This window comes from Neophocaena asiaeorientalis, unplaced genomic scaffold (assembly GCF_003031525.2).
Source record: "Neophocaena asiaeorientalis asiaeorientalis breed wild unplaced genomic scaffold, Neophocaena_asiaeorientalis_V1.1 scaffold629, whole genome shotgun sequence".
Lineage (NCBI taxonomy): Eukaryota > Metazoa > Chordata > Mammalia > Artiodactyla > Phocoenidae > Neophocaena > Neophocaena asiaeorientalis.
Genome location: NW_020175468.1, coordinates 1,702,746 through 1,719,084, shown reverse-complemented (window position 1 = coordinate 1,719,084; position 16,339 = coordinate 1,702,746). Strand labels below are relative to the sequence as shown.

At 50.0% G+C, this 16,339-nt stretch overlaps 1 protein-coding gene across 3 annotated transcripts in view; it reads left to right on the top strand.

Moving 5' to 3' along the window:
• MYH14 (myosin heavy chain 14) overlaps positions 1-16,329 on the top strand; it is a 90,267-nt gene extending 73,938 nt beyond the window's left edge. For all 3 annotated transcript variants that reach the window (XM_024768494.1, XM_024768492.1, XM_024768493.1), the window contains 9 exons: positions 110-322; positions 1,518-1,679; positions 3,909-4,037; positions 4,619-4,707; positions 4,792-4,915; positions 11,727-11,935; positions 13,666-13,774; positions 15,438-15,610; positions 15,770-16,329. In XM_024768494.1, the coding sequence (XP_024624262.1) occupies positions 110-322; positions 1,518-1,679; positions 3,909-4,037; positions 4,619-4,707; positions 4,792-4,915; positions 11,727-11,935; positions 13,666-13,774; positions 15,438-15,610; positions 15,770-15,932 (1,371 nt within the window). In that variant the 3' untranslated portion in view covers positions 15,933-16,329. The remainder of the gene's footprint in view (positions 1-109; positions 323-1,517; positions 1,680-3,908; positions 4,038-4,618; positions 4,708-4,791; positions 4,916-11,726; positions 11,936-13,665; positions 13,775-15,437; positions 15,611-15,769) is intronic.
• Positions 16,330-16,339: the final 10 nt, after the last annotated feature.

Below are 16,339 nucleotides of genomic sequence, written 5' to 3'. Positions count from 1 at the left end.
TCGTCTGTCAAAGCTTCCCTCCCCTCTAGCCTAGGATAGATCTCGGGTCCTGGCCTCCCCATTCCTCGGTCACCCAGGTGCCCCAGTGCTAACTCTCCCTCCCCTCCAGGTACACGAGCTGGAGCGAGCCCGCCGGGTGGCCGAACAGGCAGCCAACGACCTGCGAACACAAGTGACGGAGCTGGAGGATGAGCTGACGGCGGCTGAGGATGCCAAGCTGCGCCTGGAAGTGACCGTGCAGGCCCTCAAGGCGCAGCACGAGCGGGACCTGCAGGGCCGAGACGAGGCTGGTGAGGAGAGGCGGCGGCAGCTGGCCAAGCAGGTACAGGCAGGGCGCCCGTCCAGCGGGGGATGCCCTGGTACTTACAGGCAGCAAGAGAGGCCGGAAGTCTCACCCACCCACCTTCTACTCCGTGTTTCTACCCAAGTCCCTCCTGCTAGCCAGCCAGCCTCCTGTTTCCCAACCCACTCACCCATCGTGACCCATGAACCCACACGCACATCCTGTTGACCCATTCAGACACCCTCCATCCGCCAAAACCCTCCACCCAGCTACCACCCCATCTACTGAGCCACCCGGCCGCCCATACACAGCCTCCCCAGCAACCAGAACTTCTACATAACCAACTCTGCATCTGACTTCCCCTCCATGCACCCAACACCCGCTTCCAATCAACCTCCTGTCCCCAGCCCAGTCACTCCACTATCTAGCCCTCCACACCCACAACCTACCCAGGCACTCATCTACGCATTCATTGACCAGCTCATCTGCACCCCGCTTCATCCACGAACTTCCTCCCGTATTCATTTACTCCTTCACCTGCTTCCTCATTCATTCCATCTCTTTCTCTCTGTCTCTGCACCATTCATTCATTCAGTATTCATTCAGTGGAGGAATTTCCTGTGGTCTGCAGTGGGCAAGGCTCTCTGCTAGGTGATGTGTGCTGAGCCTGGGCTGGGAGGGGCGGGTCAGCTCTGAGTGTCAGACCCCTCTGGGGCCATGTGGGCAGCAGACTGGAGCGGGGGAGACTGGAGCTGGGAGGCCCTGAGAGAGATGAAGACGTGATCCAAGGCCGGGGGTGGGGGTGGGCGTGGGGGTGTCTCTGGGTGTTTTTTTGATCTCGCCTGGCTCCACTGATCCAGCCATGGGCTCATCCAAAACTTAGTCCTGGGGGCACTGGGGAGCCGCAGGAGGGCCATGATCAGGGGAGGGGCAGTGTCAGCTCTGATTGTAGAAGGACCCTTCTGGAGCCATCGGGAATGGGCTGGCGGGGTGTGGGGGGGAAAGATGGGAGCAGAGAGGAAGCTGGGGCAAGGGGGGAGGGTGAGGCCTGAGCTGGGGCTGTGGGGTTGGAGAGGATGATGGGGTTTGGTGGTGGAGAGAGGCAAGGGGCAGGAGGAACGGGGCTGGAGGCCTGGGCCAGGGCTGGAGGGTAGACATCTATGTCACTAGCATGTAGAGGGAGACTGGGCCTCCCGTCCCCTGAGCCCGCCCCTCCCGCCCTCCCCCATCCCAGCTGAGGGATGCAGAGGTGGAACGCGACGAGGAACGCAAGCAGCGCGCTCTGGCCGTGGCCGCCCGCAAGAAGCTGGAGGCCGAGCTGGAGGAGCTGAAGGCCCAGACCGCGGCCAGCGGACAGGGCAAGGAGGAGGCCGTGAAGCAGCTTCGCAAGATGCAGGTAAGGGGCGGAGCTTAAGCTTTGGACCAGGGAGGGCCCCACCTCCCTCCGGCTCCAAAACCAACTGGGGCCCCACCCTCTCGATCCCAGGAGCTGCACCCAGCATAGGCAACAGCTTTGTAAACATCCATGCCCCAAAGGCTCATTGGGTTCTTTTCCTGTTTTTTACTTCCTTTATTTAAAATGCATAATGTGTAAGTGCAACTTCCTCATTGTATTTCATTTTTGAAGTGGAAATACCTTAGGGTTCCCCCCCAGCCCCATTATGAAACTTATACATGGTTGTTTAAAAAGAATTATTTTTGGATGATGATGTGTCAAGGTAGGTTCATCATTGATACCTACCATCAAGGTAGGTCCCACTCTGGTGGGGAATGTTAATAATGGGGGAGACTGTGCATGTGTGAGGGTAGGGGCTGTGTGGGAAATCTCTGTACCTTCTGCCCAAAACTGCTGGGAACCTAAAACTGCTCTAAAAAGTAAAGTCTATTTTTTAAAATATAAATTTATTTATTTATTTGGCTGCATTGGGTCTTAGTTGCTGCGCCCGGGGTTTCTCTAGTTGCCGCAAGCGGGGGCTGCTCTTCATTGCGGTACGTGGGCTTCTCATTGCGGTGGCTTCTCTCGTTGGGGAGCATGGGCTCTAGGCATGCGGGCTCAGTAGTTGTGGCACGTGGGCTCTAGAGCACAGGCTCAGTAGTTGTGGCTTATGGGTTTAGTTGTTCCTCAGCATGTGGGATCTTCCCGGACCAGGGCTCGAACCCGTGTCCCCTGCATTGGCAGGCAGATTCTTATCACTGCACCACCAGGGAAGTCTCTATTTTTGTTTTTTTTAAGTATAGACCTGGCCTGTCCAATACAGAGGGTACCAGCCCCATGTGGCTACTGGGCATCTAAAATGTGGCAGGGGAAAAAAAAAAAGGGAATTCCGTGGCGGTCCAGCGGTTAGGACTCTGCTCTCACTGCTGCGGGCCCAGGTTCCATCTCTGGTTGGGGAACTAAGATCCCACAAGCTACCTGGCGAGGCCAAAAAAAAAGGTGGGTGGGTCCAAAATCCAAGTTACATGCTAGCTTCAGAAGACTTCATAAAGTAAAACATCTCAATCATTTTCACATTGATTATAAATGGAAATAATAATATTTTGGATATATTAGGCTACATAAAATATAGTATTCAAACTAGTTTTACCTATGTCCTTTTACCTTTTTAATGTAGTTAACAGAAAATGTTAAAGAACGTAGGTCCTTGCAGTGTATTTCTGTTGGGCAGCGCTGATGTATGAAGATTCCTCCCAAAAAGTGAAAATTATAAACCATGTCATCACTGAGCAAAAACCCCTACACTGAAAGCCTATTATTATCAAGCAGATAATAATAATATTAGTAACAGTGATGGTAGTTATCCTTCTACTACCAAGCCTGCCCACTGTCCTCACTAGCTACACCATTGTAAAGATAGGGTGGGGATTTTTTTTTTTTAACGGCGATGGACATTTCGCTTGTGTTTTATTTTTCTTTATTTTAAGCACCTTTGAAGAGAAAAACCCTTTTACCAGCATCCCTCCACACTCTTAATAATGTGGCCAGGTAGCTTGGGACTTTCCTAGCTGTCCAGTGGTTTTGACTCCGCGCTTCCACGGCAGGGGGCGCGGATTCCATCCCTGGTCTGCGAACTAAGATTCCGCGTGCCACCTGGTGCGGCCAATCAATCAATCATCAATAACGTGGCCAGGTATCAAAGTGGCTAAAAGGGTGAACTCCAGGGCCAGACAGCCTGGGTTCAGTCTGTCTCTGCCACTTACCACCCTGAGCACGTTGCTGAACCTCGCTGTGCTTCAGTTTCTCCATCTGTAAACTGGGGAGGAAAATAGTCCCCACCAACTGGAGTTGTGAGGATTAAAGGAGTCAGTGTGTCTGTAGAATAGAGCCTGGCCCAAGGTAAGTGATCGGTGTTTCCCATCCCTATTATTACTGCAGAGCCCAAATATTATCCCTATTTTAGGCTTACTTTAATTTTGATGTGCTTCTTTTTTAAAGAGGTGAGGCCCCGAGATGGGAAGGGGCTGGCCCAAGGTCACACAGCCAGCGGCCGGGGGCGGGGCGCAGAAGCCCAGGTCCGCAGTGCTCTGCTTGCTCACGGGGAGCCCCCACAGGGCTGATGCGAGGGTAGGGGGCGTCCCCGTGAGTCATAATCAGGCTGGGTCCGCTCACTCGCTAAATTCCTCCCAGGCCCAGATGAAGGAGCTGTGGCGGGAGGTGGAGGAGTCACGCAGCTCCCGGGAGGAGATCTTTGCCCAGAACCGGGAGAGTGAGAAGCGCCTCAAGGGGCTGGAGGCGGAAGTGCTGCGACTGCAGGAGGTGATGCCAGGATGAGCGGGGCCGTGGGAGAAGGGAGGGGGCGGGGCCTAGGGGAAGCTTGGGAGCCCAGAGAGGGTCCTGAGGCGCAGCCGCAAGGCCCTCTCTGGGGCGGTGTGGGGCATGGACTAGGGGGAGACTGGAGGCTGGGAGGCTGGGGAGGGAGGATGAAGCCTGAGCCAGGGTTGTGGGACGCAGAGGAGGGACCAGGGCAGAGTAAAAGGGCAGGACAGACAGGGCTATGGGTGGTAAGGAGGCAGAGGAGTCGAGGAGGTCTGGCCCGATGACCGGGGGAAACTGGAGGAGGAACTGGCTTGAAAGGAGATAGTGGGCTCAGTGAGGAGGCTATGAGGGTGAGGGGCCTTGAGGGGCAGCAAGAGGTGGACACGGACCAGGGGCTTCGGAGACGGATTTAGGAGACATCTGCCTATGGACTGAAGTTCATTCCAAGGTTATACAGGGGCAGCATGTTCAAGTGCAGTGAAAAAAAGGCCAAGAGACTTGAGGTGTGAGGGGCAGGGAGACCAGTGCCCAGACAGCCTCCCCTCACCACAGCTGACCACCCCCTCTCTCGCTCATCACAGGAACTGGCCGCCTCAGACCGTGCCCGGCGGCAGGCCCAGCAGGAGCGGGACGAAATGGCAGATGAGGTGGCCAACGGCAGCCTTAGCAAGTGAGTGGTCCCTGGTAATGTGGGGCAGGGCGCCCTCCTCTGGCCATCCTGCTCTCTTACCGCCCCCGTGCCCGTTCTCCCTAGGGCTGCCATTCTGGATGAGAAGCGTCAGCTGGAGGGGCGCCTGGGGCAAATGGAAGAGGAGCTGGAGGAGGAGCAGAGCAATGCAGAGCTGCTCAATGACCGCTACCGCAAGCTGCTTCTGCAGGTGAGCACAGCTGGGTCACCCACTGCCAGCCTGGGTCCTTGCTGACCTGGGACCATAACACCTTCAGTTCTCTTATTCAACAGACGTAGGAAAAGGGAATATTTGAGTTGGGTTTTGAAGGTTGAATAGGAGTTCTCAAGGTGGGGGAGACATTGATGCATTCATTCACTTGTATTTCTGAAGCTTCTCAAAGGCTGGATTCAGGGATAAATTATGTGGGGTCTCTATCCTGCAGAGTTCCCTGGGGAAACAGACAGGGAATTACACCATGACATTACAGAGTGACATGTGTGATAATATAAGTATTGAGGCCCCAGTAGCGAGAGGGAGAGAACTCTCTGCAAGAGAGGCATTTGCAAGAAGGGGCATTTGGCTGGGTTTTAAAGATACATAGGAGCTAGGCAGACAGACAAAAGCATATTTCATTTGTTTATTTATTTATAAATATTTTATGAGGCTCCTGGAGGCCCATATCCTATTCTGGGTGGTGCTAGGGACCTAGAGATGGATCATTCCAGGTCTCTGCCCTTAAGGACATCCTAGTCTGATGGAGGAAACAGCCTATCCCAATACCGAAATTCAAATGAAAATGGAGGAAGCACAGGACACTGTGAGAATGTAGAGGAGACTGGATCAGTATCCAGCCTGGAGGCTGGGGGCTATCAGGGAAGACTTCCTGATAGAGGTGATTGCTTAAGAGGTCTTGTAGGAAGTTAAGAGTTTGCCAAGCAGACATTAGAGGGGTGAGATTTCCAAAGAGAGACCTACATCTTTATTATTTCATACATTTTAAAAGATACATTTTGAGACCTCTCATGCTGGGGACTCAGAGAGGAGTAAGAACCCAGCTCAGCCCTTGGGGAGCCCCTAGACCAGTAGGAGAAGCAGTCATACACCATGATGATGCACTCGCATCTTACTCAGAGTAAAATCTCAGTCACCAAAAAGGCCCCACACTCTGGTCCCTGGCTAATTCAGACCTTAGTTATCTCTCACCCTTTTTCCCCTAGTTCACTCTGCTTCAGCCACACCAGCCTCCTCACTATGCCTTGACTATGCCTAGTTTATTACTAGCTCAGGGCCTTTGCACTTGCTGTTTCCTCCTCTTGGAAAGCCCTTCTCCCAAACCATCACACATCTCACTCCCTCAAAACAGCCTTCCCTGACCACCCTGTGTGAAACAGCCACCCTCCCTCCCATAATTTCTCTCCATTCTCTCTGCTTTAATCTCTTCATATCACTTACCACTGCCTGGCATTCTATTATATATGTACTTATTTGTCTGTGGTCCATCTTCCCAACAGAGTGTAAGCACCTTGAGCATAGGGCCTCTGTCTTAGTTTTAGTTCTTAGTTTTTACCTAAAACAGTACTGGGTGCTCATTATAAATGAAATAAATAAGCCAGTATATGCCTAGTGGAGAGCCCGTAGGATACTACAGTCATATAAAGAATGATGTGACTTAGCCCAGCCCACATCTTTGGCTGTTGGTGAAAAGGAGAACCTTTTAAAAAAAAATCAAAATAAAACTTTTTTTTTTAAACCTATTTCCTATTTATTTATTTTTGGCTGCATTGGGTCTTCACTGCTGTGCACGGGTTTTCTCTAGTTGTATCGAGCGGGGGCTACTCTTTGTCGTGGTGTGCGGGCTTCTCATTGCAGTGACTTCTCTTGTTGTGGAGCACGGGCTCTTGGTGTGCAGGCTTCAGTAGCTGTGGTGTGCGGGCTCAGTAGTTGTGGCACACGGGCTTAGCTGCTCTGTGGCATGTGGGATCTTCCTGGACCAGGGATCAAACCTGTGTCCCCTGCATTGACAGGCGGATTCTTTTTTTTTTTTTTTTGCGGTACGCGGGCCTCTCACTGTTGTGGCCTCTCCCGTTGCGGAGCACAGGCTCCGGACGTGCAGGTTCAGCGGCCATGGCTCACGGGCCCAGCTGCTCTGCAGCATGTGGGATCTTCCCGGACCGGGGCACGAACCCGTGTACCCTGCATCGGCAGGCGGACTCTCAACCACTGCGGCAGAAGCGAAGTCCCCAAAATAAAACTTATAAAAGACACAAAAAGGAATTCATAAGAAAATGGCAAATATTGAAGACAGGCAGAGAAGATCCAACATATGGATGATAGGAGCCCCCAAAGAAGAAAATCAAAGCAAGGGGTCAGAGCAAATAAACCAAAAACCATAATGCAAGAAAACTCCTGAAGCAGAAAAGTTTGTAGCCACTGTGTACCTGAAGATATTGACCCATACTAACTCATACCATGACAGATTGGACTTATAAGAGAGGGAAAAATTCTTTAGCCATCCAGGAAAAAATAAACAAGTGATATATAAGAAAAAGAAAATTAGATTGTCATCAGATTTTTCACAGTGAGACTTTATGCTGGGAGAAAATGGAGGGATATAGTTATGATACTCAAAGAAAGAAAATGTGAGCCAAGGATTTTGTATCAAGCAAGACTTACTTTCTTTTCTTTTCTTTTTTTATGTGCAGATATTTGTTGTTTTTTTTTAATATAGTTGATTTACAATGTTGTGTTAGTTTCAGGTGTACAGCAAAGTGATTCAGTTATATATATATTCTTTTTAAGATTATTTTCCATTACAGGATATTGAGTATAGTTCCATGTGCAATACAGTAGGTCCTTGTTGGTTACCTATAAGATATAAGACTTACCTTCATGTATAAAGGACATAAACAAGTTGTCAACGTGCAAGAACTCAGAGACTGTTATTCCCAGGAGCCCTTCCTGAAGAATCTAGGAGAGCAGCAGTCCTCAAAGTGTGGCCCCGAGATCAGCAGTATCAGCCTCACCTGGAAACTTGTTGGAAATGCAAGTTCTGGGGCCCCAACCAAGTGAATGAGGAACGAATGAATGAGGGATGCTGGAGGTGGGGAAACCCAGGAATCTGTGTTTTAACAAGCTCTCCAAGTGGTTCTGAGGCATGAGGAGTCAGAACCACTGCCCTGGAGATCCAGGTTCAGATGATCAGGGTCACTAGAGAGACATCAGCTACAGAGAGTAAACGAGCATACAGTCTGCCCGTAGCTCTACAACTAAGTGAAGGCTGAAAAGGAATAAGAAGGATAATTGGCTAAATGCTCATTTATTTATAACACAACTATTTTTTAAATGGAGAGAATGGGCAAATATGCAAAAAAAAATTTATTACTATATTCAGTAATTATATTGGTAATAATAATATTATGTGTATAATGTGGGATAAAGTAAATGATTAAGGATGGGATATTCTAATTCTATCATCTCTACCTGTGTTCATAATCTGAGGATCATCAGCACGTGAGAACCAATATATAGATGTCATGGAGAACAGGCTAAGTTAAAAACAAACAAATAGGGAGTTCCCTGGTGGCCTAGTAGTTAGGATTCTGGGCTTCCACTGCTGTGGCCCGAGTTCAGTCCCTGGTTGGGGAATTAAGATCCCACAGCTGTGTGGCATGGCCAAAACAAAACAAAACAAAAAACACACAAAAACCCTCTAGTCCCAAATTTGACTTGGATGTATTCATGTGAACTTATGGGGTAATTTGTATAGATCCATCCTATCTCTGTCCACCGGAAAAGCCTCTAAACAATAACCAACCCAATAGCAATGAACATCGTGGTCTAGAAATACCATTTCCCCCACTAAAAGAAAACAGGGCTTTTTTTTTTTTTTTTTCAAAAGAAATGGCTCATTCCAGATCTAAATCAGGAAATGAATCAGAGTAGCCTGGACCATCTTGTCATACCATGCCTTAGTCTGCTCAGGCTGCCATAACAAAATACTATAAACTGGGCGGCTTCAATAAGAGAAATTTATTTCTCACAGTTGTAGAGACTGTGAAGTCCAAGATCATGGTGCCAGTAAGATAGGTTTCATTCTGAGGCCTCTTCTCTTGGCTTATATGTGGCTATCATCTCATCGTGCACTCACTGGCCTCGACTTTTTGTGCATGTGGGGGTAGAGAGAGAGCAAGCTCTCTGGTATCTCCTTACAAGGGCACTAATGCCATCGTAGGGGCCCCACCCTCACATTTCTCATCTAATCCTAATTACCTCCCAAAGGCCTCATCTCCAGGTACCATCACATGGGGATTAGGGCTTCAACGTATGAATTTGGAGAGGACACAAACATTCAGTCCATAACACACCCTGGTTATCTCAAAAGCACTTAGAAGTCAACCTGGAAAGGCTCCCACTGGCCCCAAATGGAGCAACTTGAGCTTCAACAAGGGCCAGAATCGCACCGCTTTAAATCCATCAAATCTGTTTAAATACACGAGTTCACAATGATATTTTTAAAAATACTAATTAGTCACTGTATTAATTTCCTGAGGCTGCTGTAACATTGCCACAAACTGGGTGGCTTAAAGCAACAATAACTTATTCTCTCACAGTTCTGGAGGCTAGAAGTCCAAAATCAAGGTGTCGTCAGATTGATTCCTTCTGAGGGAGCATCTGTTCCAGGCCTCTCTTCCAGCTGCTGCTGGTTGCCAGCAATCCTAGGCTTGTAGATGCATCAGCCCAATCTCTGCCTCTATCTTCACACGGCCTTCCCTGTGTTTTCTTTATGTGTCTGTGCCTCCTTCTCTTCTTGTAAAGACACCAGTCATATTGGATTTTGGGCCCACCCCAATCCAGTATGACCTCATCTTCATTTAATAAATTACACCTCCAAAGACTGTCTTTCCAAATAAGGTCACGTTCTGAGGTTCCAGATGGGCATGAGTTCTTGGTGGATGACTGTTCAACACGGTAGAGTCACCTTCATAAAATGATATGGAACCATTTCATTACCTTGAAAACTCATAGAGAAAAAGAATTAATTCCCTGGACCGAGCTGCCTATTTGAAGGAAACCGAACAGAGAAGCATGCTGAGTTAGACCGTGAATGTGTAATCAGGAAAATACAGATGCAGAGAAACTCTGTAGGTCAGACAGCCCAGATTCTTCAACAGATAAATTGTAAGGAAATAAAAGGGATGGAGTAGGGAACTGTAGATTAAAAGAGACTTAAAAGTCATATACAAATTTTTTTAAAGATTTTTTTTTTTAATTTTTATTTTTATTTGGCTGCGTCAGGTCTTAGTTGAGGCATGTGGGATCTTTCACTGCGGCATGTGGGCTTCTCTCTAGTTGTGGCATGTGGGTTTTTTCTTCTCTAGTTGTGGTGCACAGGCTCCAGGGTGCGTGGGCTCTGTAGTTTGTGGTACACGGGCTCTCTAGTTGAGGCGCTCGAGCTCAGTAGTTGTGGTGCATGGGCTTAATTGCCCTGCGGCATGCGGGATCTTAGTTCCCCAACGAGGGATCGAACCCATGTCCCCTGCATTGGAAGGCGGATTCTTTACCACTGGACCACCAGGGAAGTCCCTTAAAGCTTTTTTTGATGTGGACCATTTTTAAAGTCTTTATTGAATTTGTTACAATACTGCTTCTGTTTTATGTTTTGGTTTTTTTGGCTGTGAGGCATGTGGGGTCTTAGCTCCCTGACCAGGGATCGAACCCACACGCCCTGCATTGGAAGGTGAAGTCTTAACCACTGGACCACTAGGGAAGTCCATACAAGTTTCTTTTTTTTTTTTTTAATTGGCAGGATTCAACTATAGGATCTAGGGATGCATCTTTGAGTAATAAAACTCGAAAAAAGAGCAAGGAAGTGATCACCCCCAAAGTCAGGATGACATACTATTTGGGGGAAAAGGAAGAGGTTGTTATTAGGATGGGTGCGTAAAGTTCTGTTTCTTGACCTGGGCAGGGGTGACAATGATGTCTGCCTTTTATAAACCCATTAAGCCATATATTTGATCTGTTTTTTACTTTTTCTATATCACGGTTTTATTTTCCAAAAAAGGTTTAAAAAAAAAAAAGCATATGCTAATCACCACGTCGATGTCTTCCTTTGAGGGTGAAATGAAGTAAAGTATGAATCAGACTGGATCTGACTAATTTCTGTGTCCCCGGCATAGGACCTCACTCAGAGTAGGAGCTGAATAAATAAACAAGCACTATTATTAGAGGTATGTTTACACATTCCCAATGTAGTAGCTCCTGTTCATTGAGCCAGCATTTCTCAAAACGGTCCTGCATATCATTCGTTTCAAAACCACCTGAGATGCTTGTTGAAAATGCGGATTCGTGGACCCCATTCCAGACCTGCTGAATCAGAATCTCTGGAGCGGGGCGACCCTGCAGTCCACAATTTTTTAACAAGCTCCCCAGATGAGCCTGGTGCGAACAAAAGTGTGATAACCCGGGCTTCTCTGGTGGCGCAGTGGTTGGGAGTCCGCCTGCCGATGCAGGGGATGCGGGTTCGTGCCCCGGTCTGGGAGGATTCCACGTGCCGCGGAGCGGCTGGGCCCGTGAGCCGTGGCTGCTGGGCCTGCGCGTCTGGAGCCTGTGCTCCGCGGCGGGAGAGGTCGCGGCAGTGAGAGGCCCGCGTACCACACAAAAAAAAGAAAACAAAAAACAACAACAAAAAAAACTGTGATAACCCTTGGAATAGACTCATTCACAGTCAAAGGTAGAAGTTATAGCATTTAAACAAGTTTGTGATAATCTTGTGGGCTTATTAAAATAGCAAAAACCTATCTAAAAGGTTAAAACCCAGGGCTGGCACTGCCATTGGCTGATGAGCCAATTGGAGAAAAATACACACTACCATTTGCTGAGTATTTAGTATATACCAGGTTCTGTGCTATTTATTTAACAATCATCAACTCACTTAGTTGTGGGAGGTGCCTGCATTTACCTCCCACCTTCCCTCTGAGACTCCACCATGACAGTCCTGCCTTTCCCACTGATGCAGGTGGAATCACTGACCACAGAGTTGTCAGCTGAGCGCAGTTTCTCAGCCAAGGCAGAGAGCGGGCGGCAGCAGTTGGAGCGGCAGGTCCAGGAGCTCCGGGGACGCCTGGGTGAGGAAGACGCTGGGGCCCGGGCCCGCCAGAAGATGATCATCGCTGCCCTTGAGTCTAAGCTGGCCCAGGCTGAGGAGCAGCTGGAGCAGGAGAGCAGGTAGGCGGGAGAGGAGGGCGCAGCTGGAGGGCAATCCTCACATTCTGGTCAGTGAGATGAAGGGGAGCTGTGTTACAAGCACATGGTTTAGAAACATCCAAAAGGCATCATAATATTAATGGTTGATGATTTCCTATGTCATTTAGGATGCTTTGTGCTGCAAGTAACTGCATTCCCACTATATAATTTAAACAGTAATGTAGCAGTTAGCTATAGCTGCATAACAAACCACCTTAAAATTTAAGTGGCTTAAAACAACAATTTTTTATTATTGCTCATGAGTCTTTGGGTTGGCTGGTAGGTTCTGCTGATCTGAGCTTGGTGGGCCTCACTCATGCATCTTTGCTCAGCTGAAAGTCAGCTAGATGGATGTGCTGATCTTGGCTGGGCTCTCGTATGTCTCCAGCCTGGCCTGGGACAACTAGGCTAACTTGTCTCTGCTCCAGGTTGGCCCAGGATTGTTCACATGACAAAGTGAAGGTTCCAAGAGTGAGGGCTTCTTGGGGTCTAGATTTGGAACTGGTACATTGTCACTTCTGTCACATCCTGTTACTAAAGCAAGTCATGTAGGGAATCCCCCGGTGGTCCAGTGGTTAGGGCTCCTCCACACTTCCACTGCAGGGGGCATGGGTTTGATCCCTGTTCTGGGAACTAAGATCCTGCGTGCCACACATGGCACGGCCAAAAAAAAAAAAAGAAAGAAAGAAAGTCATGTGGCTGGCTCAGATTTAAGGGAATGTCCAGTCATGGCTGCCAAGCACTGCCCATTGCTAGGGGCCCCATCACATGGACTTCACCCAGGTGTGGATGAGCAGGGACCGTGGGGATGGGGGAAATTAAGGAGACGGGAGGGAAGAGAGGGAGGTAAGGATGGCCCCAGGTGTCTGACCTGCATATCTAGGTGGATCATGGGGGATTAGGAGGAGGAGCAGGTTTGGGAGAAGGCATTGAGTCCAATGCAGGGTGTGCAGGGTCTGGGGATAGCTGAGGCTGGGGGCTGAACCAGGCTGGAGCTCGGGAGACAGATTTAGCAGACAACAGGCTGTTGATGGTTGTAGAAACCTGGGGCACAGCTGAGCTTGTCCAGGGCAAGTGTGTGAGTGAGAAGGGGAGAAGACAACAGAGATGGTTGGAGATGGAGCTTTGGGCTTCCAGACTGTTCCACAAACACAGAAAGCTAGAGAAAGAAATTGAGAGAGAATTCCAGGCCAGGTAGAGGGAAGGTCAGGTGGGAGATGCTGAGTCCTGAACTGGGGGCTAGGGCTGTGAGGCTGAGGAGGGGACAAGACAGAGTCCAGGGGGCAATGGGACAGGGTTCGGTTACTAACGGGCTGGGGGTGGGGCAAAGGAGAGAGAAGGGGTGAGGACAATGCCTGGTGGTCTGACTTAGGGACTGGTGGTCAGTGGGTCAGTCCCCTGAGAGGAGGAAGACTGGGGGCGGGGTGGTGGGGGAATACAGTTGAATATGAGAGACTGAGTGGGATATGGAAAACTGGTATAGACATGGAGACACTTTTAGGACCTTCAGGCATCTTACTAGAAGCTAAGGACTAGATTCTCTGGTGGGAGCCTGGGTGCCAGTGTCTGGCCTGAGTAGACTGTGGGAGCCAGTTGTGGGTGGAAAAGAGGGCAGAGCACACTCTGAGAACAGGTAGCCACTGGACGAGGCTTGAGGGACTGAGCCCCAGGTGAGCAGCTCTCCTGATTCTCCCGTTCATACCTCTCCATAGGGAGCGCATCCTCTCTGGCAAGCTGGTGCGCAGGGCTGAGAAGAGGCTTAAAGAGGTGGTGCTCCAGGTGGAGGAGGAGCGGAGGGTGGCTGACCAGCTCCGGGACCAGGTGAGCAGCTGATGTCATTGAGGTGCAGTGGGAGTGGTGGGGGGACCACTGACAGAGAAGTAGCACATGCCATCTCTGGAGGCAGTGAGTTCCCATCACAAGAGAACGTGTGGGTGCTGGACTGGAACTGAGTGCAGACACCATCCTGGGGCTCGGTGCATCAGCAGAGAGCTGGAATCAGTGACTTTGTGATCCATAAATTCTGGAATCCAGGAAAGGCCCTGGTGGGGACCTTAGACAGCCAGGGAGAGGGAAGAAGTTAAACCCTATCCAGAGGCTAGGCCACAGCTAAAATAACAACACCTGCTGTTTACTGAGTGCTTTCTAAGAGCCAGGAAATATGCTAAAGACATAACATATAGTACACTTAATTCTTATCCGAACTCTATGAGGTAGGTTAAACTATTATTTTCCCTCTGATTTTGGTGAGAAAACTGAGACAGAAAGGTGAATTAACTTGCTCACAATTATTTATTTAGTAAGAGGTAGAGCCAGAGTTCACACTCCAGCACTCTGGCTGCAGAGTCTGTTTTCTTAATTATTTATTGAGCAGTTACTGTGTCCCAAGTAGTATGCCACCTGCTTTTTAAAAAAATACATGCTTACGTTCCTTCATCAGCTCCATTTCACAGGCGAGAAAATGGAAACTTTAAAAGGGGGTATAATTTGCCCCAGAGTCACACAGTCAATAGAGAGAGATCCTCTTGCCAGCTTCCACCCCAGGCTCAAATGTGACTGATTCTAGTTGCTGTGCCCTTAAAAGCTCAGCTGTGTTTTATTCACCATTCATCTCACAAAACAATTGTTGAGCACCCTTGATGTGCCAGGCACTATGCAGGGCATTGGAGATGTGGCTGTGAATGACACAGAGAAGGACTGTGCTCTCAAAGAGCTCACATTTTCAACGTAGGAAAAGAAAGATACCATAAACCTATAAACAAGTAAAGATAATTACAGATTGTGATAGGGGCTATGAAGAAAAAAGAGAATGAAGAGAGAGGGGGACACAGAGGACTGGGGAATCCCCCCTAGATTGGGGGTGGGGTGTCAGCAAGACCTGTCTAAGGAAGTGACAGTTGAATTGATACTGAAGGGTGAGAAAGAGCCAGGAAGAGGGAACAGCAGGTGCAAAGACCCTGGGGTATGGAAATGAGCTTGGTGAGTTCCAAGCAAAAAAGCAGACCAGTATTGCTTGAGAGAAGAATGAGGTTGGGGGGTTGAATGATAAGAAATGAGGTCAGAGGAATAGGTAGGAGGCAGATTATGTATGTCCCCTCCATGGAGAGAGAGATGACAGGGTCTGGGGAGGGTCTCAGTGAAGATGGTCTGATCAGTGTGTTTATGGGAAGAAGACCCTGCAGGGCCTGGAATGCCAGGCTGAAGGGCTGAGACCTTGTCCCAGGGGTACTGGGGAATCACGGAGGACTTTGAGCAGGGAAGGGGGTCAGCCCTGAGCATAGAAAGATCCCTCTGAGGCCGAGTGGGGGATGACCTCACATTTGAATCTGAGGTGGAGGCTGGTGAGAGGATCTAGGAGAAAAGAACAAAGCATGAATAGATGGCAGGGCACAGGACAGTCAGGATGTAGGAGGGATGAGCTGTGGGGAGCTCTGGGTGAGGGTAGCACCCAGAGAAATGACCCGGCCCCCCTGCTCACGCCAAGCTGGAGAAGGGGAACCTTCGAGTGAAGCAGCTGAAGCGGCAGCTGGAGGAGGCTGAGGAGGAGGCGTCCCGGGCCCAGGCAGTCCGCCGGAGGCTGCAACACGAGCTGGAGGATGTCACAGAGGCCTCCGAGTCCATGAACCGGGAGTTGAACACGCTGAGGAACCGGCTTCGGTAAGGCCACCACCCCGCACATGCGCACCCTCGCTCCATAAACCCCAGTATCTCGCTGTCCCCTCATCTCTCTGTGACCCCTTCCCCATTTTATTCTGTCTCTCCATATCTCCCTATCTCTCACTTTTCTCTCTGCCCCCTGGTCTCTCCTCCCCGCAGACGCGGCCCCCTCACCTTCACCACCCGCTCAGTGCGCCAGGTCTTCCGACTGGAGGAGGGCGTGGTGTCCGACGAGGAGGCGGCGGAGGAGGAGGCGGCGGAGCCGGGGTCTGGGCCACTGCCCGCGGAGCCCGAAGGGTCCCCTGCGGCCCCAACGCAGTGACCCTACCCTGCCTGCAGCCACCGGGCCCTCCCTCCCTGGCCCCCTTGGTGCCTGTCCCACGAACAACCCTCTGGCTTCTTGCACTTTGGAAATGGTGCCACCCTCTGGCATAACAGCACTTATCAACCCCACGGGGGGCGGGGGGCGGGGGGTCGCCTGAGACTTCCCGTGAACCCCTAAGCACAGAGGAGAGGGCAAGCAGGGAGGAAAGGACTGGGGCGGCCTCTCTTGGGAGAAATTCGGGTATAGTTGGCAAGCTGGGGTCCCATCCAGCTCCAAATCCTTCCTTCAGTTATGAATGATCTATATTAGGAAGGGAGCATGGCTCCCGTGCCCTCCTCAGCCAGGGCTTCCCACGCCCCTTCCCCCTCCCTCTCTCTCCTCTCCCTCCCCCTTAAGTCTCCCCC